Source organism: Zootoca vivipara, chromosome 12, assembly GCF_965207765.1.
Source record: "Zootoca vivipara chromosome 12, rZooViv2.hap1.1, whole genome shotgun sequence".
Classification (NCBI taxonomy): Eukaryota; Metazoa; Chordata; class Lepidosauria; order Squamata; family Lacertidae; genus Zootoca; species Zootoca vivipara.
This window is the reverse complement of record NC_142595.1, coordinates 41,710,808-41,733,555: the sequence shown is the minus strand read 5'-3', so window position 1 is coordinate 41,733,555 and position 22,748 is coordinate 41,710,808. Positions and strand designations below refer to the sequence as shown.

The following is a 22,748-nucleotide window of genomic DNA, read 5'->3' as shown; positions in this document are numbered from 1 at the left end:
GCCGCCAGGGGGCGCTGTGCTGCGCTGCTGTGCTTGCGGCAGCCGCGCTGCGCCCATCAGACAGCCGCGCTGCAAATCGGGGTGGGGGGACGCGCCAGAGGGATCTTTGCACCACGGCGCCAGGGCGCCAGATACACTTAAGATGGCCCTGTACCCTGCAGCTGGCTATAGATTTACCAGGCCATACACTTCAATCAAGTATACCAGTTCAGGCACCATGTGACCGAAATAGTGTTGGGTAACTTGAAAGATCCAAGCCTCTAGGGAAAGTCATTGTTTTTCAAATATTCAGAATTGGCAGAAAAATCCAAACAGTGATTTAGACCTCAATTCCAATTAAAATATAACATGATGATGGAAAGTTACGTCAATTCTTTATTTTTCTAAGTTGCTGCCTTTTGTTCAGTTCAGTCCTTGACACAATAAGAAAACATTTGGGGGAACATATGAAGCCCAGCAGTGGAGGCCAGGATCTCCACAGCAGCCATTCTGTATATCATCCTTATGTGCTCAGATATGTTGAAACAGAGGAATTTAACAAAAATATACCACAGATTTATAAATAATTGCTCCTCAAGTAAGCATACAGATTGCATTCCATTTACATTTTATTGAGGGAATAAAAATAGTTGCAAATATCCCATTGCTTTACCACAGCTGATTTAAGATGTATAAGGGCTACAGAATGTTAGATACGTCAATCATTTCTTCTTCTTAGTTGCTCCCTGCTGTTCAGCTGAGGCCTCACCAGAATAATATAACACTTTGGGGAAAATATACAGCTTAGTAAACCAGCACTGGAGGTTAAGATGGAAAAAATCTCCACAGCCACCATATATTTTCCTCTGGTGCCCAGATAGGTGGGAACAAAGGACAGCCACACACTGCAGAAAACCAGCATGCTGAAGGTGATGAACTTGGCTTCATTAAAACTGTCAGGCAATTTCCTGGCTAGGAAGGCTACAGTGAAGCTGACAATGGCTAGCAAGCCCATAAAGCCCAAGACACAGTAGAACATGGTGACTGAGCCTTCATTACATTCCAGAACAATTTCTTTAGTCATAGAGTGTGTGTCTAAATCTGGGAATGGGGGAGACGTAGCCAGCCATACACAACAAAGAACGGCTTGAATCAAGGAACAGGAAAGAACAATGGAGGTGGCCTGTTGTTTACCCGTCCATTTCCTCATCTTGGACCCTGGTTTGGTGACCCTAAAAGCAAGGACCACAATGATTGTCTTGGCCAACACACAAGAAACTGCCACTGAAAAGATGGTGCCAAATGCTGTTTGTCGAAGGAGACATGTCACTTTCTCAGGTCGACCAATGAATAGCAAAGCACAAAGGAAGGCGAGAAAGAGGGAGGTGAGGAGAGTATAGGTGAGGTTCCGGTTGTTGGCTCTGACTACGGGAGTGTCTCTGTGTTTAATGAAGACCCAAAGCACCAAAGCTGTGGTGAAAGAAAGAGAAAGAGCAAAAACGGTCAAAGTGATCCCCAAAGGTTCTCCGTAAGACAAGAAAATTATGTCCTTTGGAATACATGAATCCCGTTCCATGTTTGGGTATTGATCTTGTGGGCACGGAAGGCATTCATCCATGTCTGAAAACAAACAACAAACAACATGATCAGGTTTCTATATCTTGCAGCAGAATTTGTGTTGTTCTAAAACAGGGTTCCTCAAACTAAGGCCCGGGGGCTGGATGCGGCCCAATTGCCTTCTAAATCTGGCCCACGGACGGTCCAGGAATCAGCATGTTTTTACATGAGTAGAATGTGTCCTTTTATTTAAAATGCATCTCTGGGTTATTTGTGGGCCATAGGAATTTGTTCATATTTTCCCCAAAAAATATAGTCCGACCCCCCACAAAGTCTGAGGGACAGTGGACCGGCCCCCTGCTGAAAAAGTTTGCTGACCCCTGTTGTAAAATATTCAAAACAAAATTAAAAACAAAATACTAACTATGACTTGCCATATTTAAATCTGAAGGACACTTCTGCATTCTTCTCATATAACCAAGGTGACATATTCAGGGATGGTTGATTGCCTCCACCCAACCCTCACCCCCGACTGTCACCCCCACAATTGCCACCCCACACATTGCATGCAAGATTTTAGGACTTAACTCGGATTTGGAGACCAAGTGTTATCACTTAAGGTGAGGGTTCTTGAGAATTTTACTTTCTCCATATTTTAAAACACCCCAACAGGACTTCCCAGTCTAGTATGGGATAGAGCACAGCTGTCCTTCAATTTTACCTCATCTCTAAATTTTGAGGAGCAGTTCTTGCTTCAAAAAATGCCCCGGATTTAATTTTAAAATATTGTTTTTGATTAAAATATGAAAAATGCACATTTCAGGAAAATTTAAACAAAATGCATATTTGAGGGTAAAATGTGCATCTGTAGTGAGTGACAGTACATTTGATAGGCTGTGTACATGATTTCTCTTACCCATCTGGTTGGAAAACTTCCCTTCAGGACATAGAATGCAATCATAGCAGCAAAATGGCTCCCCTTCCTTCTTTGCTTTATGGTAACCCAAAGGGCATTTATCATTACAAACAGAAAGGGGCTGCACCTGTCCACAAATGAAAGAAGAGAAGGTGTTCTCTTTTGCAAGATTGTATAGCAACAATGTACTGTATTCTGGAAAACTTCCTGAACTGTCTTCATACAGAGCTGCCAAAATGAGGAAAAAAAGACAAATAACTATAAGGCCAGAACCTCCATATGAGAAAAACCCCTGTGAATTTGGTTCTGGGGAAACGCAATCCCAACATCTTCACATCAATTCCCATCCAAAGTTAATTTGTTGGGTGGCTTGGTGTTCCTCCACACCTCTTTCAATTTATGGTTTGTGGATTACAAAGCAGGTTCTCCCCATAGAGGAGAACATGGGTTGTGGAAGGGTTAACAAGACATCCCAGGGTTGAAGAGGCGGGTCAGTTTGGATGGCCATATGTGTGATTGGTGGGTGTGCTGTTGCTGGGGAAATTTGCAGGTAGCAAATGATTGATTGAAATCCTGGGGCTCTACATGTTTGTCCATTTATCCCCGTTGGGGGCCAGGGCCACGCATGAGCCTCAGGGGAGCATCTGAGGGATGAGGTCAAGGGCGTGGGCCCCTGCCCCGATCTCTCCCAGAGGGTGCTTACCTACTGGCTCCCCTACTAGGCTAGTGGGAGTCAGATCTGTCCCAGGCGGGGGACAGATGGCAAGAACCAATGCCTAAGCAACCACTCACATTCAGTTGTATTTAAATAAAGTTGTGGCCAAATTAATGCCAAAAACCTTAAACTTAAAATATTGTGTGAAGTGTGAGTTATTGGGGGGAATGTCTTGGAACCTCGGCATGCAACAGCTCTGCAGACGGTTTTCTGTTGACTCGCTTGGAGTGGGAAATATCCACCCCTGGAGAAGAGACTGAGACAGGTAAACAGAATTAGCTCTCATCTCATTGAAGACACTTTAATAAATGTCTGGCCCTTATTGAACTTCAAATTACATCTCACTGTCTCTTCTTTCTCGAGTTCATTTGCAATAGGTAGGGTTGATGTTAGGATTCTTTGAGGTGCTCTGCCTGCCCTCTGCCATAGCTGCCAAGTTTTCCCTTTTCTCGCGAGGAAGCCTATTCAGCATAAGAGAAAATCCCTTAAAAAAAGGGATAACTTGGCAGCTATGCCCTCTGCAACAGATTTGGGGAGGGTAAAGGACAAAAGTGGGTAGGAGAGGAGGCAGTGTTGTTGCACTAAAGGGATCCCTCTTCTGGCTTCCATTATCAAAGTATTTAGATCTATATACCTTTACCTGTTTCCAGGTGAAGATTTCATGGTGAAACAGTGGTTCAAATGGCTGTCACTTAACTTACATTTTCAAACATTCTTCCACACCTACACTAAGGATGTGGGAGAACATAGAACTGAGCAATGTCAGTATGTGAACTGATATTATTCTGAAAGTAATGGATATGCTACAAAATATGAATGGACTTCACCTGGTTAAAACTTCTTGGCCACACAATGGCGTCTTCACAAATGCTAAGCGCTTCTTCTTGGGGAGCCATGGAGTCTACCTTTCCAACTTTGACTCTCTGAAAGGACTGGTTTGGAAATGTGACCCAGTTTATAACATCAAATCCAGCCTCTAGCTCTCCATTTTCATTGAAGGAAACCTTTTCCCCAGCACTATTATTAAATACGATCCTTTTAACAAAGTGGTGAAGCTAAAGAAAGTGGGTGTAAAGAAAATAAAATGAAGGCAATTCTTTAGGATATGCCAAAGACTGGTGATCATCCCCACATAATTACAGAACCCTTGAAAAGCTTTGTGCTGAGTAATCATTGACATAGATTCAGCTAGGTAGCCGTGTTGTTCTGACACAGTATTTTTTTTAAAAAAATGTCCAGTAGCCTTAGAGACCAACTAAGTTTGTTCTTGGTATGAGCTATCATGTGCATGCACACTTCTTCAGCTATAGAGAGTGGGAGATGTGCGCATACCACCTTGAGTTAGTAATCTATTATTATTATTATTATTATTATTATTATTAAATTTTTATTCACTTATCTTTTTCTATCATTGTGTACACCTCATATCAATAACGTTTATGTTCCATCACTTCTTCCCTCCCCCTCCTGGGCTTTCCCCAACTTCCACTTCTAGTTTGTTTCCCTCTTATTACATACTGCTGTTTCTAAAAAGTCTACTATATAATTTCTGATATTGTTTTAAATATTCTTTGTTAATAAAGATTTGAAATTTTATTTAAATCCTGCCACCAAGTCAATAGTCTTCCTTTGTTTCTGCAAATATGTTATAAATGGTTCCCACTCTTTATCAAAGTCACTGTTGTCTTTTTCTCAAAGTCTGTCCGTCAATTTTGCCACTTCTGCATAGTTCATCCATTTCTCTTGCCATTGTTCTTTAGTTGGAATTTCTCCAGTCTTCCACTTTTGTGCTATCAGAATTCTCACCGCCGAGAAATTTAACAACCCAATAAAAACCACAATAAAGCATTCCAAATTATAATACAGTCAAAAGAGCTAATTATTCAGTGCCATATTATATATCTTTTGGATGACTTCCCATGCTCTGAAGTTCAGGGAATGATGATCTAATGTTGTACTAGGAAGCAGGAAATCTATTGCTAGTATTCAATGCTGTTTTATACATTCTCAAGAAACAGACATCATGCATCTGAAAACCAGGCATTTTGGGGGGGGGGACAGTGGGAGAAAACTATTGCTATCTGGTTGGCTGGTAAAGGAAGGCTTTGGACTGATCAAGTGGGATCCTTCTTGGTGTATATGGCACATTACCTTCCATAACTCTTGATGCTGAAGCTTTACTCCTCCATCTACTATCATTCTGGCTTTGAATCTAGATGAATGCATGGCCTGCAATGCATCTGCAACCACATAGGCTGCTGTGTAGACACTGTAGCTGTGGCCAGTCATGCTCATTTCAAAAACAGATGCAGGAAGAGTCTCCAACTTCTCCTCTCCACTGCAGATTTTTTCATCCTGTAGGTCTACCATGGAGTTGGGGAACTGACACCCAAATGCCTGCTCCCAGAAAACCCTAAGGAAGTCATCGTCTTTCTCTGAAGAAGGATTTCTCAACAAAAGACATTTCTGGAATCCTAAAACCTCACTGGAGTGAACAGCAAAGGATATAGCACCATGGAGGAAGTCTATGTCCCAATCTCTTTGAAGAGGAATGGAAGTGAACTCTATCTCGGCTGTCATAATCCAGACTTTACCATTTCTCTTTGTTGATATATGCTCATATGCTGAAGCCCTGGAGAATATCCTCATGATGAGCATGGTCTCGATTTCACCATGAATGACCAATGCAATGACAGTGCTCCTCATAATGATTTCAGTCTTCTCAATTACATCTCCCACCATATCATTAATATCATTGGAAAAAGACACTTTGAGAAGTCTTACTATGAAATCAAAGCAGATACCTCTTTGGGCAAACATGGGGATAATACTCTGTTCAAACCTCTCTCCATTGTCATCGTGCCGAGAAATTATCCCAATCCATGTCCACTTGAAATATAGCAGTATGTGGAGAATTGTCTCATGTTGAAGCTTCAAATTTGGGAACATTTGGAGATAGAAAGCAGCTTGGGATTTCTTATCTATCACCACAGGAGAGCCATATATGATCTAATGGAAATTTCAAAAGTTAAGGAGTGAAGAGACCAGCAGGGTAGGGCAGGTATGCTCAGAGATTCTGTGATGTTCTAGAACGGCAAGTAGGAGGGGTGAAGTAGCAGTAAGGTTTGTGCAGTGCAAATACACTGGTGATGTTGGAAGCAGTTAACAAAATCCACACGCCTCTTTATTTACAGAGTGGGGGAAAGCCTTTAATGCTATTCAAAATCATCTAGAAAAAACAAGTCAGAAAACACACAAAAAATAGAAATAACTCCAAATGAAGCTACAGAACTGAGTGTGTGTGTGGGGAATCTAATCTTTCTAAAATGTAAGAGGAGAATTTTAGTCAGAGTGAAAGGGTGGTCAATAGGGAATAAAACAGAAATGCTGCTGCTGCAAGAGAAAAAGGCAGGCCCTGAACTTTGGTACAGAGAAATTACAGGCATTATTATTGGGGCAAATATTACTGGGGCTTCCCGTGACATTTGTGTAGAAAAGAAGAAGAAGAAGAAGGAGGAGGAGGAGGAGGAGGAGGAGGAGGAGGAGAAGAAGAAGAAGAAGAAGAAGAAGAAGAAGAAGAAGAAGAAGAAGAAGAAGAAGAAGAAGAAGAAGAAGAAGAACCAACAAAAACTAGTGAAGCCACTCAGTGTTGTATGTTGGAAGTCACCCTCTTCCCTCTTCTAAGAAATGTGAACCTCACATTTGGAAAATGAGAGAAGAGCCCAGAAACACCAGTCCATTGCATTAAAATTATTTCTCCCTGTATCTCATCAATCTAAATATTAGCTTTCTTAAATTCCAAAACCTAAAAAGCAAGTGCTCTATCTCACTGCTGTCATTCAATTAGCAACTTTTGGTTGATAGGTTAGTTATAATAAAAAGTTATTTATATAATATAGTTAATTCCTCATGCACTCCATAGGAATAATATGATTTACTTCCAATATGCAGAGGAAAAGTAGTTCATATTTTTTCATATATCATTCACTTTCTCCTCTTCAAGTTAGTGTTGTACCTTTGCAGGCTAAAACACAATTTAATTGTTGTGTTACAGGATTACAGGATTCTGCTTAAGGTCCTTTGCATATTGTTCGTTGTTAATGTTCTCTTTTATTTTTTGCATGTTTGGAACCCTGACTGGACACAACTTTACTGAAACAATATATTTGCTGATCATCTGGATAATCCTTTTTCACTATATGTTGGGATTTGCTATTTGTTTGATAGTGTTGCATGATAGATCTCATTTTCAATTCTATATTTTAGATGTCTGAATTTTTCCAAGGTAGTACCTTGAAATGTTAAAGGTTTTGGCAATCAATTTGAATACATCTTAACTGTGGGATCTTATGTACAAGCATACAGCATCTTGAATTAGATACTGAATTCCAATTGCTGGGTATGGCAAATGTGGACAGTGATGTTGCAGTCAAGTCCTGCCTTGTGGACTTCCTCAAGGTAGTTCGTTGGCCTCTTTGAGAAAAGATTTCAGGTCTAGTTAGGTTCCTGGCCTGATTCAGTAGGACTTTTCATATAGTCTTACTTCTGGAAGCCTCACATGAAGAAACATTGCAAACACAACTGTTAAAAGGAAAACCTTTACAAGTAAACAGATGAGCAAATGGTTTGTTTAACTTTCCTACTGCTTGCATACCTGAGGAATTTTATAGATGCACAGGGTATCTGCCATGTAGAGACAGACCTCAGAGATAGGTCCCCCAATGACTGCTCCTAGATTGTTCTGACTATCACATTTGTAGTTGGGGGTGAATCTGTCCAGTGTAGAGAAAAGTTCCAGTGTTGCTTGATAGGTCCACCTTGTGTCAAAATAGCTATTATAGATATGAAAGCCCAAGGTGATATTAGGTAAAATCTGGGGGTTTTCATTGATCTCCTTTATAGCAAATATCAATGCCAGGCTATGCTGATAGATCTGGGTCATCATCCTGTAATTAAAGTTACTTGCACTGTGAGAGTGGATTTGTTTCAGAATGTGACAAATGCTTCTCTTCAGTTAAATGCATTATTACTGAATACATTCTGATCTAGATAAGCATTGTGAAATAGTGTCAAATGCATCTGTACTTTTATCTTTTGTTTTGACCTGCACAATGCTGATACAGTATTCTGGGCATCTTTCCAGGTGTTGAAGGTCTTTAATTACATTATTGAAATAAACTGAAAAAAGTAACCCAATTTTCTTGATTTCAATTGGTTTAGTTGACTATCACCCATAGAATTGCCGTTCAAAATGGGATCAGATATAAATCAGATGAAATAAAATACAACTTAGGAAACCAAGAAGCTGACATATTGTCTATACTGGCTGTCTGTGGATCTCTGAAGTTTCTATTAAAGAAACCTTCCCTGCCCTACTTCAAGATGCCAGGCATTGAAACAGTGACCTCCTGTGTACCATGAAGATGCTCCACCTTTGAATGACAGCACCTTCCACTTATCAATACTTTCTCAGAAAATATGACCAGATTGAAGAAACAATCCAGAGAAAGCAGTAAACATAGTTGCTCAAAAATAAAAAGGACCAAAATTAAAAATTAATCCTCAACTCCAGCCACAGCTCTCTCACAGTTCCTTCCCTCCAATCTGGACATTCTTAAATACTTAACGCTCCTAAGCAGAAAACAGCAGGATCATCAAAATGCTGAAGGGAAATGAGGCATAGCTAGGACAGATAAATGACATTACCAAGGAACCTTTTTTAAAATAAAAAAGCAAAACAAACAAAGCCTTACACAGTGTCTTCAAAGATGTCATCAGAAGGGAGTGTTGTGAAACTGATTGGAACGGAAAATCTATATATCTGAGATATAATGCTGGGAATTATGAAGTCTCCTGATTGGTAAAACTTGTGGAGAATGGGAAGAGGGTTGCTGACACTGCATTTGATGTCAGGCGTCTTGAATGCCACCAGAGGAAAAAAGACCAGGACTGCCAATGGCAGTAGCTTCTGTAGAAGAATTCCTTCACAACTCCCATTCTGCTGCCTCCACATTATACCTTACTGGGTTCTGTGTTGAGTCCCACAGCCTGATTTGAATGCCCCCACAAACGATGATGTGTGGCTCAGACTATGCCTTCTAAAATGTCCATGATCTGATTTATAAAAACCCTCACACCAAATTGGATGGGGGATAGTTATTGAATCCTTGTGTCTTGTAGTTTTTGTCAGGGTTACTACAGCAGCCTTGAGAGCAGAAGATGTAGCATGTAATCACAATTAAGTAGATAATTATAAGGGAGATAATCACCTATTCAGAATTACAATTTCTGTGAGACCTTGCAGAATAAACCATGTATCTCCCCGGGATAGCAAGAGATACCAAGGCTTCTACTGATTCACATAAAAAAAAACCTTCTGTATAATGAGATATTCAGAAGAAAAGGGTACCACAGGAAAAGTTTGCATTTGACTTAAAAGTGGGCATTTTATTCATTCATTCATTTATATCATTGCATGGTTAAGTTCTCTTGGGTGGAGAGAGATACTAAGCCCCCTGCTGGCTGACAGCAATAATGAAGGGTTTCAGTATAATAAGATATTCAGAAAAGAGTATCACAAAAGAAGTCTGCATTTGACAGACATTTTATGCATTCATGTTTGTTCGTTCATTTATATTATTGTCTTTTTAGCTGTTTTCAGAAAGAACAGGTAGCAGGTGTGCATCATAGTTCAGAACAGAGGAAGAAAATCTGAAAGCCCTGCTTTGATTTACTATGGAACAGGCACCTAATATTTTACATGTTGTTGTTGTTGTTGTTTGTTGTTGACGTTAGGTTACTCATTTTCATGGCTTTATTGGGTCCACAGAAGGACAACTTGGATATCAAAGACACTGGGATAAGAAATCAACAAAATCCAACATTCCAACAAGCAGCCACCAAGTCATAGCAGGCAAATAGGGACATTTTTGGGGTGGGGGGGGGCTCTTCCTCATAGTTGGTACATATAAGTATGTGCATGTGGTGGGACTGCTCAAAGGGGGCTGAATTTTGGAATAAGGTATTCACTGAAAGCACTTTGACAACCAAACAATTACCCAATAATTCCACCAAGCACTTTTGTATCTGTATATGGTAACAGAATGAGATTTAAAAAATAAAGAACACACTTATCATCCCTTAACAGCAGTCCGGGGCTCTATTGCCAAATCCTGGAAGACCTTTAATCTTAATCATTTGGATAGTTGGTATTCAAGGGTTTGTCAAGTTGCCCTTCTTGAACTAAAAAGGCAGAGTCTGACTTAATGTCTCTGGGGGGGGGGCATGATTATATTCAGTGGAGTTCCTACCCCAGCTGGTAGCAGGGGCGGTGCCTGTGTGGCGCCCCATGTGGACTGCCCATGCACGGCATCCCATGCATGTGCACCCCATGCATGTGCACTAGAGCAGCACCTGGGGCGGCAAAACCAGAGCACAGGGTGTCGTGACATTGCACGCATGCGCCGTGACGTACGAAGCATGCGCAAACATTGTGCAACGCTGCGTACATGTGTAGATGTTGTGTGGCGCTGACATTGTACAATGCTGCGTTGTGGGGTGCCCCCCCCCCGACTCCCAAGCCTCGCTCGGGGCGACGTCGCCCGGTAAAAAGACTTGTTTGTCGTGCCGGCAGCTGGCTTCCAGCTGACCCTGGTGGCGAACAATTCTTTTTACTGGCCTCCGCCTTGCCGAGCGAGGCTTGGGAGTCGTGGGGAGGGACCACCCCGCGACGCAGCAGCGTCACACGATGTCAGCACAGTACAACGTCTGCGTAGACGTTGTGCGATGCTGAGTCACAGGGTGGCCCCACCTGTGACTCCCAAGGAAACAGGCTCCCATGTTGGAGCTTCCGTGCACAGACCCGACCCGACCCGCCATGCCGGTCACTCTGTTGAGTGGCGGATGGCAGCCAGCAGCATCAGGGCGGCCTCTCTGCGATGGCAGCCGTGGCGGCTGCTGTCGCTGGGTACGAAGAGGCCATGGCACGCTGCCTCCCGAAGAGTGGAGTGCGGGGCAGCCTGCCCCCTGCCCCCATTGCAATGCCCCTGATTATATTTTAATACAAATACTGAGGCACATGGTCACTCAGTGCCATTGGTATATGTAAATGTCTGGTTCATTTAAGGCTATATAGAACCTTTAGTCTTAAAAATAATAGAATTCACAGTTTAGAAAACTTTTATTTTTCTAATTTTTTATTATTTGGAAAGGAAATATCCGTATAAATTAATTCTTTATCATCCCCTTGCATCAGTGCCGTATCTTTGTACTTTTGTCCTTTGGATTGTTTGTTTTCTTTCTTTTCGCTATGTTGCACTTTTTAATTAACTCATCAATACAATTTTTGAAAAGCAAAAAATAGAATATGAGTTTTATCTCTTTGGATGACTGGTTGGGTCTTCCGCTTCATTTTCTTCTCCCAACATCTTCACACCATCAGTGTTCTCCAGTTCGCCACCATTTCTTCATTCTCCTGAACAACTTCCTTGCTGCCTCTTTCATCTGATCATTCCTCAGACAGTAGACCAGGGGATTAAGGAAAGGTGTGATGGCAGTGTAGAAGAGTGCGGCTGCCTTTGTGACTTCTGAGTGGCTTTCTTCACCTAGATCCGCTAAGTATACCCCTGCCACAGAACCATAGAAAATAGTCACCACCACTAGGTGAAATGATACTGTGGAGAAAGCCTTCCTACAACTGCCTTCGTTAGCAGTTTTTATCAGAGTGAAAATCACAATGCTATAGGACAGCATGATGCAGGATAAGTTGATGAAAACCACCGTTTTCACAAAAATCTGATGGATGAAAGGAACATTCCCTAGTGGCGGGCAGGCCAGAGACAGAAGTGGCCCAGGATCACACAACAAATGGTCAATGACATTTGGTCCACAGAAGGACAACTTGGAGATCAAACTCACTGGTATAATAAACCACAGAAAGCCAACAATCCAACAAGCAGCCACAAGGGCATAGCAGGCATTTTGGGACATAATTTGTGGGTAGCGTAATGGGTGGCATATTGCCAAGTACCGATCGAAAGCCATAGTTGAGAGAAAGAAACCTTCAGTTCCGCCGAGAGAGAAAAAGATGTAGAACTGGAGGAAGCAAGCCTGGAAGGAAATTTCCCCATGACTGTTCACCAGATCAAAGAGCATGCGGGGTACAGTGGTGGATACGTAGCACATCTCCAGCCAGGAGAAGTTGCTCAGAAGGAAATACATGGGAATTCGTGACAAGTGGGTGTCTAGAACCACCAGTGTGATAATGATTATGTTCTCAGCCAAGGTGACCACATAAAGAACAGTCAAAAAAAGGAGCAACGACAAATGTTTCTTTTGCCCTCCTCCAAATCCCAGCAAAATGAATTCTGTGACATTGGTCCCATTGGCCAACTCCATCTGGAATTACAGAACAAAAACACCTTTTGCATTTCAAGAGCAGGTATCATTTGCCTGTTTGAGTATAGGCTAAGCAGGTTTGCCCTTTGAGGGAGCGGTGTTAACGGAATAATTCATTTTCCTTCCCAAATGTGTGCTTTGGATCCTAGTGTTGGATTCAGACTTACCGTAAGTCAGGTTTAGAGATTTATGCATGCAGAGTTATGTTCATAGGAAACATCTTCAATTCACTGCTTATACTCTAAACATAACTCTGGATCCAACCCATATATTATTACTCTTCTGAAACATCCCCTTTCTGGATTCTTTATTACACAATAGAGTCATGTGCTTTAAATATGCATTGGATGTGTTTTAAAAGTGTGGTCTCGACCTTTTCTAAGTGTGCTTAAGAGTCCATCTATGCATGTTCCTCTGCATTAAGTGGTGCTTACTTTTTTGGGCTGCAATGCTCTTAGTGAGACCTACTTCTGCTTGTCCTGTGCCTATAAAGCACAGGTCTGAGTGGTTTTGTGCTTGTCTCATGCTTTTTAGGCATGAGTCCTAGCAGTTTTGCCTTTGCCCAGATGCTTTCCCCTGGAAAACCCACTCTTTAGCACTACACCAGAACAAACATCAATCCATAGAAATCCTGATTTACATTTGATCCCATTCAGTGCTGGTTTTCCTAGGGGGAAATGGTAGACCAAGCAGAAATGTACATGAGTCCTAGATAGGGCTTCCTTCTGAGTAGACCTTTCTAAGACTCCAGCCTATTGGATTGGGTGCAGTTGGAAGAGAAAATGAGTGGTAACCACCATACACTCATTGTTTTGTTTTCTTTCAGATTCCTCCTCTGCAAAAAAGCAAACCTTCAGTGATTTCACCTGGTGGCTTTTGTAGAAATCACAAAATTGCCTCCCTCTCTCCTGCCCCTCCACTTGCCTCTAAACCCCTTTCTGCCCCAACTGCTGCAACACTTTCTCCCCACAAGCTTTACCATGTGAAGAGCCCATACAGTCATTTAATGTGAATAGTACTCTTCCTGTACTTCTCCATAGTCCATATGTTCCCCGCTCCCAAATTGCTGCTTTCTCACACTCTTCCCCTCCCTCAAACAAGATTTTCTCATACCAGAATACTCCAAACACATGAAGGTATGAGAAAATCTGGATTAAGGGAGGGGGGGGAATATTTGGGAAGGCAGTTTGTAGATGAAGTTTGTAGACGAGGACATCATATGGACAATGGAGAATTAACGGACGCTCTTGCTATCCATATTAAACAACAGTATGGATGAGCCAAGAGACATTCCTGTTTCTCCATCATATGATACGAAAACAACTACAAAGCTTTCTAAACCAGAATGAAGAAGCAGCAAATTCATAAAATATGACACAACTGTGAGCTGGTATCAGTGGAAGATCCCTGGAGCAGCGAGTAAAGAAGTTTATTATAGCAAATCAGATTCTTACCTTCACTTTATTTTGGCACTGCACCCATTCAGACCCGTCTCTCATTCATTTTTACCTCAGTCTCCTTTGACTGATTCTTTGCCTCCATAGCATTCAACACATTAAACCATCACCCTGAAGGCATCTCATAAATGTTGTGTGTGTGCGGGCATGTTGTGTGTGTGCGGGCGCTGTCCTATGTGTCTTACAGTGCAACATGGAAAGAATAAAAAGTGTTCCTGTTCACATATCATAGCTTTGATACATCTGACACATATCTATTTCTGTTCATGGGAATGAGTACCTCAATAACAATGTCATTAGTATCCGCTGAAACACTTATTGCCTCCCTCTGGCATACTGAAGCACTGGGGAACCTCTGCACATAATTGCTGTTTTCCTGGGTTCTGCTTCCTAAGCATGGATGTGTTGGAACAACCAAATGGATACAGTGTGTTACGGAATTGAGACAGAAGGGGCATTCTGATCCCAATCATGTCCTGTAGGAAGAAATTGTCGGCATGTTGCCTGTCACAAGGGACTGAGGGAAAGAGTCTGCCTTCCTGGAGTCTCATGTGGATACAGACCCTTGGTTCACCATCTTTCCTTTTTGGGCTGCTGGTGGTAGATAAAAATAAGCAATGGTTTTTAAAGGAGGGACAACACAGTGGTAGGAAGGCTAGGTAAGGGTAAAGGGGCCCCTGACTATCAGGTCCAGTCGTGTCCGACTCTGGGGTTGCGGCGCTAATCTCGCTCTAGAGGCCGAGGGAGCCGGCATTTGTCCGCAGACAGCTTCTGGGTCATGTGGCCAGCATGGCAAAGCTGCTTCTGGCAAACCAGAGCAGCACACGCAAACGTATTTATCTACTTGCACTTTGATGTGCTTTCGAACTGCTAGGTGCGCAGGAGCTAGGACCGAGCAATGGAAGCTCACCCGTTGTAGGGATTCGAACTGCCGACCTTCTGATAAGCAAGCCCTAGACTCTGTGGTTTAACCCACAGCGCCACCTGGGTCCATGGTAGGAAGGCTAGTGTTTATCTATTCTTTTCCTCCTCCCCTTTGAAACATCCCCTTTGAAACATCTACATATAAGAATGAACAAATCTACTAGGTTTGGTTTCCTATACAATATATATATATATATATATATATATATATATATATATATATATATATATATTCTGTTTTACAATTTCAAATTAACATTTTACAAACTTCCAATGACTTCCCTTCTTCTCTTTTCATGGTTCATTTTACATATCTTGAATAATAATAATAATACATTTATTGTCATTGTACAACCTGTGTACAATGAAATTGAACGAGCCTCCCCACCCACCCAAACACTCAGTCTCGTTGCACTCTACATCCCACCATAATATCTTTAATTTCCCTATTTCTCCTTATATTCTGAAGTAATATTTCTAATGTCATGATAAATAACAATGGAGATAAGAGATAGCCTTGTCTCGTTCCTTTTCTATTTGACATTTGTCAGTATACATTGCTTTAATTCCTGCTAGGAAAGAATTATTTCCATTTTCTCTAATACCTTAATCATGATTGACCATGTAGTATTATCAAAGGCTTTTTCCACATCTAAAAATTTTTTAGTGCAGCCTGTTGTTCATTTCTTACGTAGAAATACTCTATCAGATTAATTATGTTTCTTATATTGTCCTTCATTTTTTGGCCTGGTAAAAACCAGGCTTGATTTCTGTGGACTGACTCAGTCAATGTCTGAAATATACTCGGAGTCGAGAGTGAATTTCATGCTCTTTATTCAGCTCATATTCATCAAGGAGAAGAAGAGAAGACGAATCGCTCTTTTCCCAAAACCATCTGCTTATATACATTATTTACACAATGGGCCTTGCGTGATTGGCTACTTCAGGGCTACACCTGTGGGCCAATTATATTGTGGATTGACTTCTGCCTGCAGCCTGATTGGCTGCTCCTACAGGCCAATCAGGTAGCAGATTCACTTCTGCCAGCCGCCTGATTGGCTGCTCCAGCAGGCCAATCAGGTTGCGGATTCACTTCCACCTGGAGTTGGATTGGGTAGCTCCCGCTGATTCTGAATCCTATTGTTCTAGGATTCAGCTCAGTACATAACACCCCTCCCCTCTAAGTTCCAGTCCTGCCCGGGAAGTTGCATTCGTAGTCCCCAAGGTCTGCTGGCCGCCTCCGTGTGCGTTGTGGCCTGGGGTGTTCCTTGGTCAGGGGTTCTGGTTCTGGCTCGTGTTCCGAGGCTGCTGGCTGTGCCGGGGCTGTCTGGTCTGGCGCCACTGAACCACTAGGTTGTGACTCTGGTTCCGGTGTCCTTCCAGCCTCGGGGCGCCCCTCTGTGCCTACTGCTTCTGCTTCCCCTGCCCACCCCTCTCGCTCTACAGGCCTCACTGCCCTGCTGTCCCCTTGGGACCCCTCTGTCCCGCTCTCCTCCCGGGTTCCTCCTGGGAATCGTCGCCGTAGCTGGTCGCAGTGGCGGCGCCAACATTGCCCCCCTTCCGTTAGTACCTCGTACGACACGGGACCGGTCACCTTGGTGACTGTGGCGGGTACCCATGCTGGGCCTGCCCCAAAATTCTTTGCATACACTGGGTCCTGGGCCACAAATGTCCGGGGGTTCCTGCCTTTCCCCACCACTACCTCATCCTGAGCTCTGTCGGGGTGAAGTCGGTCCAGTCTAGTTGCAAGGCGCCGGCCCATGAGTAGTTCAGCTGGGCTCCGGCCCGTCGTTGTGCTTGGGGTGCTGTGCTGTGCTAGAAGAAATGCGGCAAGGCGGTATTCCCAGTCCCCTTGTGTTATGCGGCGGAGGCTGTCCTTGGTGGTCCGCACCATGCGCTCCGCTTGGCCATTGGTGGCAGGGTGGAATGGTGCTGAGCGGATGTGGCGGATGGCGTTCTGCGCTGTGAAGGTCTGGAACTCCTCTGACGTGAATGCGGTTCCATTGTCCGAGACGAGGGTGTCAGGGAGCCCGTGGGTTGCAAACAGCTTACGTAGTACCCGGATGGCTGCCGCCGTAGAAGTGGACGGTACCAGTGCGACCTCCAGCCATTTGGTGTAGGAATCCACCACTATGAAGAATGTTTTTCCCTGGAAGGGGCCAGCGAAGTCCACGTGCAAGCGTGACCATGGATGTCGGGCGGACTCCCAGGGCTGGACTGGGGCCCTTGGGGGGTCCGGGCGGGATTCTTGGCAGGTCTGGCAGTGTTGAACCCAGGCCTCTATCTCTCTGTCAATCCCCGGCCACCACACATAACTCCTGGCAAGGGCCTTCATCCTCACTACCCCTGGGTGTGTCTCGTGTAGGGCTGTGAGGACCCTTTTGCGGAGGGGCTGGGGAACAACGACCCTGCTTCCCCATAACAGGCACCCCTTGTGGGCCGACAGTTCATGTTTGCGGTTTGTGTAGCCAGCGAATTCTGGCCCGGGGCTGCTGCTGGGCCATCCTCGCCACACCCAGTCCAGGACCCGGGAGATGACCCTATCTTTTGTGGAATGGTGCGCAACTTCTTGTGCCTGAATGGGTCGGTCGGGAAGCAGCTCCAGGGTCATAACCTCTTGCGCAGGCGCTGGGTCGGGGCCTGTTTCTGGTAGTGGTAGCCTGCTGAGTGCGTCTGCGTGGCCCATCGCCTTCCCAGGGCGGTGGATTAGTGCATACTGGTAGCCGGCAAGGAAAATTGACCACCTGAGGACACGTGGAGACAACACTTGGGGGGTCTGCTTCTCGGGGGCAAACAGGCCAAGCAACGGCTTGTGGTCAGTCACTATGGTAAAGGGCCGCCCGTACAAGAAATCATGGAATTTTTTTACGCCCTTCACGATTGCCAGACCCTCCTTGTCAATCTGTGAGTAGTTTCGTTCGGCTGCAGCAAGCGTCTGGGAGAAGTATGCCACCGGCACCTCTCTTCCATCCGGGAGTTGGTGTCCCAGGACAGCGCCGATGCCATAGGGAGAGGCGTCGCATGCCAGCACCACTGGCAGCCTCTCGTCGAAGTGTGCCAAGACCGAGTTCGAGACGAGCAAGTCCTTGACTGCCTGGAATGCGGCCCTTTGTCGCTGGCCCCACACCCAAGGGGCCCTTTTATCTAGGAGTCTGTGTAGGGGCTCCGCTACCGCTGCCTTATGGGGAAGGAAGGCATGGTAAAAGTTCAATAGTCCCAAGAATGACTGAAGTTCGGGCTTGCTCTTGGGCGCTGGGGCCTCACAAATGGCCCGTACCTTGTCACCGGTTGGATGGACCCCTTCTGCGTCCACCTTAAATCCCAGAAAGTCCACCTGCGGCACTCCCAGTAAACACTTTTCCCGCTTCACCTTGAGGCCCGCCGTCTGGAAACGGTGCAGGACGGAGCGGAGGCGGTCCTCAAATTCCTCTGGTGTGGGCCCAGCGATCAGTACATCATCAAAGAAGGGGGTGACGCCAGGAATCCCTTTAAGGAGAGAGTCCATTAGATTCTGGAATATGCCTGGTGCCACGCTAACGCCAAATTGCAGCCGCTTTACTCTGAATGCCCCTCTGTGCGTCACAATCGTCTGAGCCTCTGCTGTGGCTTCGTCCACAGGCAACTGTTGATACGCTTGGGCCAAGTCCAGTTTGCCAAAGATTTTTTTGACCCAGCCAGGGTGGCGAGGACATGGCTGACCACTGGCACTGGGTATGCATGGGCCGTGAGAGCCTTGTTTATGGTGCATTTGTAGTCTGCACAGATACGGACCGAACCGTTAGGCTTGACGGGTGTGACAATTGGAGTTTCCCAGGGGGCGTTGGGCACCGGCTCCAGCACTCCTTGCTCCACGAGCCGGTCCAATTCCTCGTCTATGCGGGGTTTCAGGGCGAACGGGACCCGGCGGGCCTTGTGCCTGATGGGTCGTACAGCGGGGTCTAGCTGTAGGGCAATGGGGGGTCCTGTATATCGTCCCAATGCCCCATCGAAAACCCCTGGAAACTCTTTGCATATGGCGTCCACGTCCACTTGTAAGCTAGTGCGGTTCACCCCGGTAACGGCTAGCCCCAGAGGTCCAAACCATGCCAGTCCCAGTAAGCTAACGTAGGGGCCCTTAACTACCAGCAAGTCCAATTGTTGCTTTCGCCCTCGATATTGCACCCTGAAGGTCCCCACCCCCATTGTAGGGACCTTACGTTTCTGGAAGTCCCGGAGGGTAAATGGGGCCGGCCTTAGTTTGGGACCCCCATTAGGGCACAGTTCCCTTAATGTTCGGGCCGAGATTATGGATAGAGTTGAACCCGTGTCCAGCTCCATGCGGCATGGGGCTCCCTCTATCTGTACCTCTATATAAATTTTCTCTGTGCTGGGATGGGGCAACTGGAATACCTGGTAGTCCGTGATCTCCGTCGAGTTGCCTTGGTGCATGGTGCCGTGTGACCTGGGGCTCCTGGGTCGGTCATCTGATGCTTGTTGACGGGTGAGTCGAGCCCGACACACCCGGGCGATGTGTCCCAATTTTCTGCACTGCCTGCACTCTGCGTTGCGGAAACGACAGGTCCTCCTCTCGTGGTTCTCCCCGCAGCTTGCACAGTTCCCTCCTTCTCGTCGAGGCTGCTGTGGTGTGTGTGCTGCTTGAGTGCGCCGCTGTACTCGGTGTACTTCCTCCCTGTCAGATTCGGATTCGTCGGTGAGGTCTTCGTGGTAGACCCTCGGTTGGGATGGCGGGGCCGGTCGTGCCTCTTGCGTTGACCTCTCGGCGGCTTCGGTTGCCAGGGCTTCCTCCAGAGCAATCTGGAACGTGAGGTCTTTTTTGGCGTAGAGGCGTCGTTGCAACATCTCGTCCCTCAGGCCACCGACGAGGCGGTCACGAAGCATGTTCTCCAACTCTGAGAAGTTGCATAACCGGGCGGCTTGGCGGAGGGAGGTCACAAACCCAGTTATGGTTTCCCCTGGGGCTTGCCGCTTTGCGTAGAAGGCATTTCGGCAAGCTACCACCGAGGGCTGTGGTGAAAAGTGCTCCTTCAGCCGTTCCATTATTGTTTTGTAAGAGACGGTAGCGACATCTCTAGGTGCAAGGAGAGCCCGGGCGATTTCAAACGTCTCCTCTCCACAGACGCTGAAGAATGTCGCCCTCTTCATGGCATCGTTGGTGACTTCTTTCGCTTGCAGGAGGAAGTTGAAACGGGCGGCGTACCCTTCCCAGTCTCCTGATGCTGGTTTGAATGGCAAGAAGCTGCTGTCGGTTGCCATTCTGGGTTCCTTGGGTCCTGGAGCTGAAGCCTGGATGCACGGTGCGATGCAGCGGTGCAGCAGGTGGCGGTGCTGCGGTGCAGTGCGTGGTGGCGGTCAGCTCAGCAGGATCCCATCCTCGTCGCCAGTGAAATATACTCGGAGTCGAGAGTGAATTTCATGCTCTTTATTCAGCTCATATTCATCAAGGAGAAGAAGAGAAGACGAATCGCTCTTTTCCCAAAACCATCTGCTTATATACATTATTTACACAATGGGCCTTGCGTGATTGGCTACTTCAGGGCTACACCTGTGGGCCAATTATATTGTGGATTGACTTCTGCCTGCAGCCTGATTGGCTGCTCCTACAGGCCAATCAGGTAGCAGATTCACTTCTGCCAGCCGCCTGATTGGCTGCTCCAGCAGGCCAATCAGGTTGCGGATTCACTTCCACCTGGAGTTGGATTGGGTAGCTCCCGCTGATTCTGAATCCTATTGTTCTAGGATTCAGCTCAGTACATAACAATGTCCTTTTCAATCTACTAGCTAAAATTATAGCAAATGGTTTAGAAACACTGTTCAGTAATGAAATAGGTCTGTAATATTTAGTCTTTGTTAAGTCACTATCTTCTTTGAGGATCAGTGTAATAAATGCATTCTTCCATGATGCTGGGATTACTCCAATCACCCAAATTCTACTCATGGTGTCCATAAGTGGTTCTGTAAGTGCATCCTGGAACTTTTTATAATAGATTGCAGTAAGTCCATCTGGCTCTGGTGCTTTTCCCATCTTCATTCTGTTTATAGCCATTTGCAATTCCAATATTGATATCGGTGCATTCATGCTTTGTCGATTTTCCTTAGATACTTGGGGTATGTTATAGTCACTCAAATAAGATTCCATTTTATCAAAGTCCTCTTTCTCACAGTGATATAGTGAAGTATAAAAAAAATTCAATCGCTTTCCTTATTTCTTTTGGGCTAGTCAAATTCTTATCCTCATCTACAATATTGTTTATTGTCTTATTCTTTCTTTCCTTTTAAAGCTGCCATACTAGCAGTTTACCAGCTTTATTAGCAAATTCAAAAAATTTCATTAATTTAATTTTCTGCTTGATTTCTTGATTAATTAACATGAAAATTTGTGCTTGCAGGAGTTTAATAGCTTGGGAAATATCTTTGTCCTTTGGTTTTACAATTAACTCCTCCCCTGACAAAGTACTCTGATATCAACAAGGAACACAGACAGCTATTAGGGCATGAACCATAACCACTTTTCATTCTTGTCTGAATTTGATGTCCCATCCCATACTAATGTTTAAAAAGGAACCCTTCTGTACAAATATTTTAAATTTTGAATTAAAAGCTAAAGGTTGCATTTCAAACTACTAAATATGTTGTTGTAAAATTCACCATATTTTACAAGTGATTTAAAAAACAATGGAAGCTTAGCCCCAGGTAACTACTATGCGTAGTGTTGCAGTCATGCCACATGGCTGGTGGGAATCCAGGTCTGCTCAGCCAAATTCCACCATACTACATTTTGGGATCTCCATTGGTTACAAGGTCTTCTATGATGAAGCCATTTTTGGATATGAAGCATTTCCTGCTTAATGAGAAGGGTATCTGAATTGAGTTGCAGGGGAAGCGGGGAAATTGCTTACAGGATAAAAATTCACAAGTATGTCCAAGTCCAGGGTTCAGCAAACTTTTTCAGCAAGGGGGCGGCGGTCCACTGTCCCTCAGACCTTGTGGGGGGCTGGACTATATTTTATATAAAAAAATATGAATGAATTCCTATGCCCCACAAATAACCGAGATATGCATTTTAAATAAAAGGACACATTCTACTCATGTAAAAACATGTTGATTCCCGGTTCGTGGGCCGGATTTAGAAGGCGATTGGGCCGCATTTGGCCCCCAGGCCTTAGTTTGGGGTCCCAGTCGAAGTACAATAATTATTCCTCTTCACAACACCACACCCAACGTGTGAAAGTTTAGGTGGAAAGGGCTTTCAAATTACACACACTCTGGAGTTATGGCAAATTGCAGATACAGTTAATAAGGAATAAAAATTAAAGAAATAATATCCTGCCCTTTGCTGTATTTTGTGCTTTTCTTTTTGTGTGCAGTAGAATATTTGCAAACACATGTTCACCAGTTGTGTTATATATATTTTTCTAGACATGGTCATTAATGTTAGCCAATCGTAAATATTGTCTATTGAATTCTCTCTGGATAGGTTTAACCCCTGATGCTCTGAAAAAGTCATTTTCTGTGTTGGGGAATTAAGAAGCTGTCAGCTCCCAGGAATCCTGACATAGTTAAGAAACTTATGAGTAGAAGAACCAACATCTTGCCTCATTTTGGGATATATTGAATAATTTCCTCAATGTTGAAAAAGTCACATTTACTCCTGATTTTGAAGTGGCTGTTAAAATGCTGAAGACAATTGTACTGAATATAAACAACACTGTCGTAATGTGTATTTTGTCTCTTCTTTTCTTATTGTGGGTGAAGGACTCCAGTTATAGGGAAGTTCACCACATAAATACACTCAAGAATTCATTAT

At 44.5% G+C, this 22,748-nt stretch overlaps 2 protein-coding genes across 2 annotated transcripts; both read right to left on the bottom strand.

Moving 5' to 3' along the window:
* Positions 1 to 697: 697 nt before the first annotated feature.
* On the bottom strand, positions 698 to 8,112 carry LOC118095257 (vomeronasal type-2 receptor 26-like). The gene is made up of 5 exons (XM_035136353.2): positions 7,822 to 8,112; positions 5,319 to 6,176; positions 3,995 to 4,222; positions 2,453 to 2,579; positions 698 to 1,599 (listed from the first exon to the last, which is right to left on the bottom strand). Exons 1-5 carry the CDS (start codon positions 8,110 to 8,112, stop codon positions 698 to 700), a joined length of 2,406 nt encoding a protein of 801 aa, XP_034992244.2.
* A 3,491-nt stretch (positions 8,113 to 11,603) lies between these two features.
* LOC118095640 (olfactory receptor 11G2-like) lies at positions 11,604 to 12,563 on the bottom strand. Its single transcript, XM_035136886.1, has one exon. It carries the CDS (start codon positions 12,561 to 12,563, stop codon positions 11,604 to 11,606), a length of 960 nt encoding a protein of 319 aa, XP_034992777.1.
* Between the last annotated feature and the right edge of the window lie 10,185 nt (positions 12,564 to 22,748).

What these genes read in the sequence shown, in the direction of transcription:
- LOC118095640 (XM_035136886.1), bottom strand. Translation starts at nt 12,563, where the DNA reads ATGGAGTTGGCCAATGGGACCAATGTCACAGAATTCATTTTGCTGGGA.
- LOC118095257 (XM_035136353.2), bottom strand. Translation starts at nt 8,112, where the DNA reads ATGATGACCCAGATCTATCAGCATAGCCTGGCATTGATATTTGCTATA. An exon ending in GCATCTATAAAATTCCTCAG is followed by an intron (nt 6,177 to 7,821) that starts GTATGCAAGCAG and finishes AATTTCCATTAG; the next exon opens with ATCATATATGGCTCTCCTGT. An exon ending in GGCCAAGAAGTTTTAACCAG is followed by an intron (nt 2,580 to 3,994) that starts GTGAAGTCCATT and finishes ATTTGTGGACAG; the next exon opens with GTGCAGCCCCTTTCTGTTTG.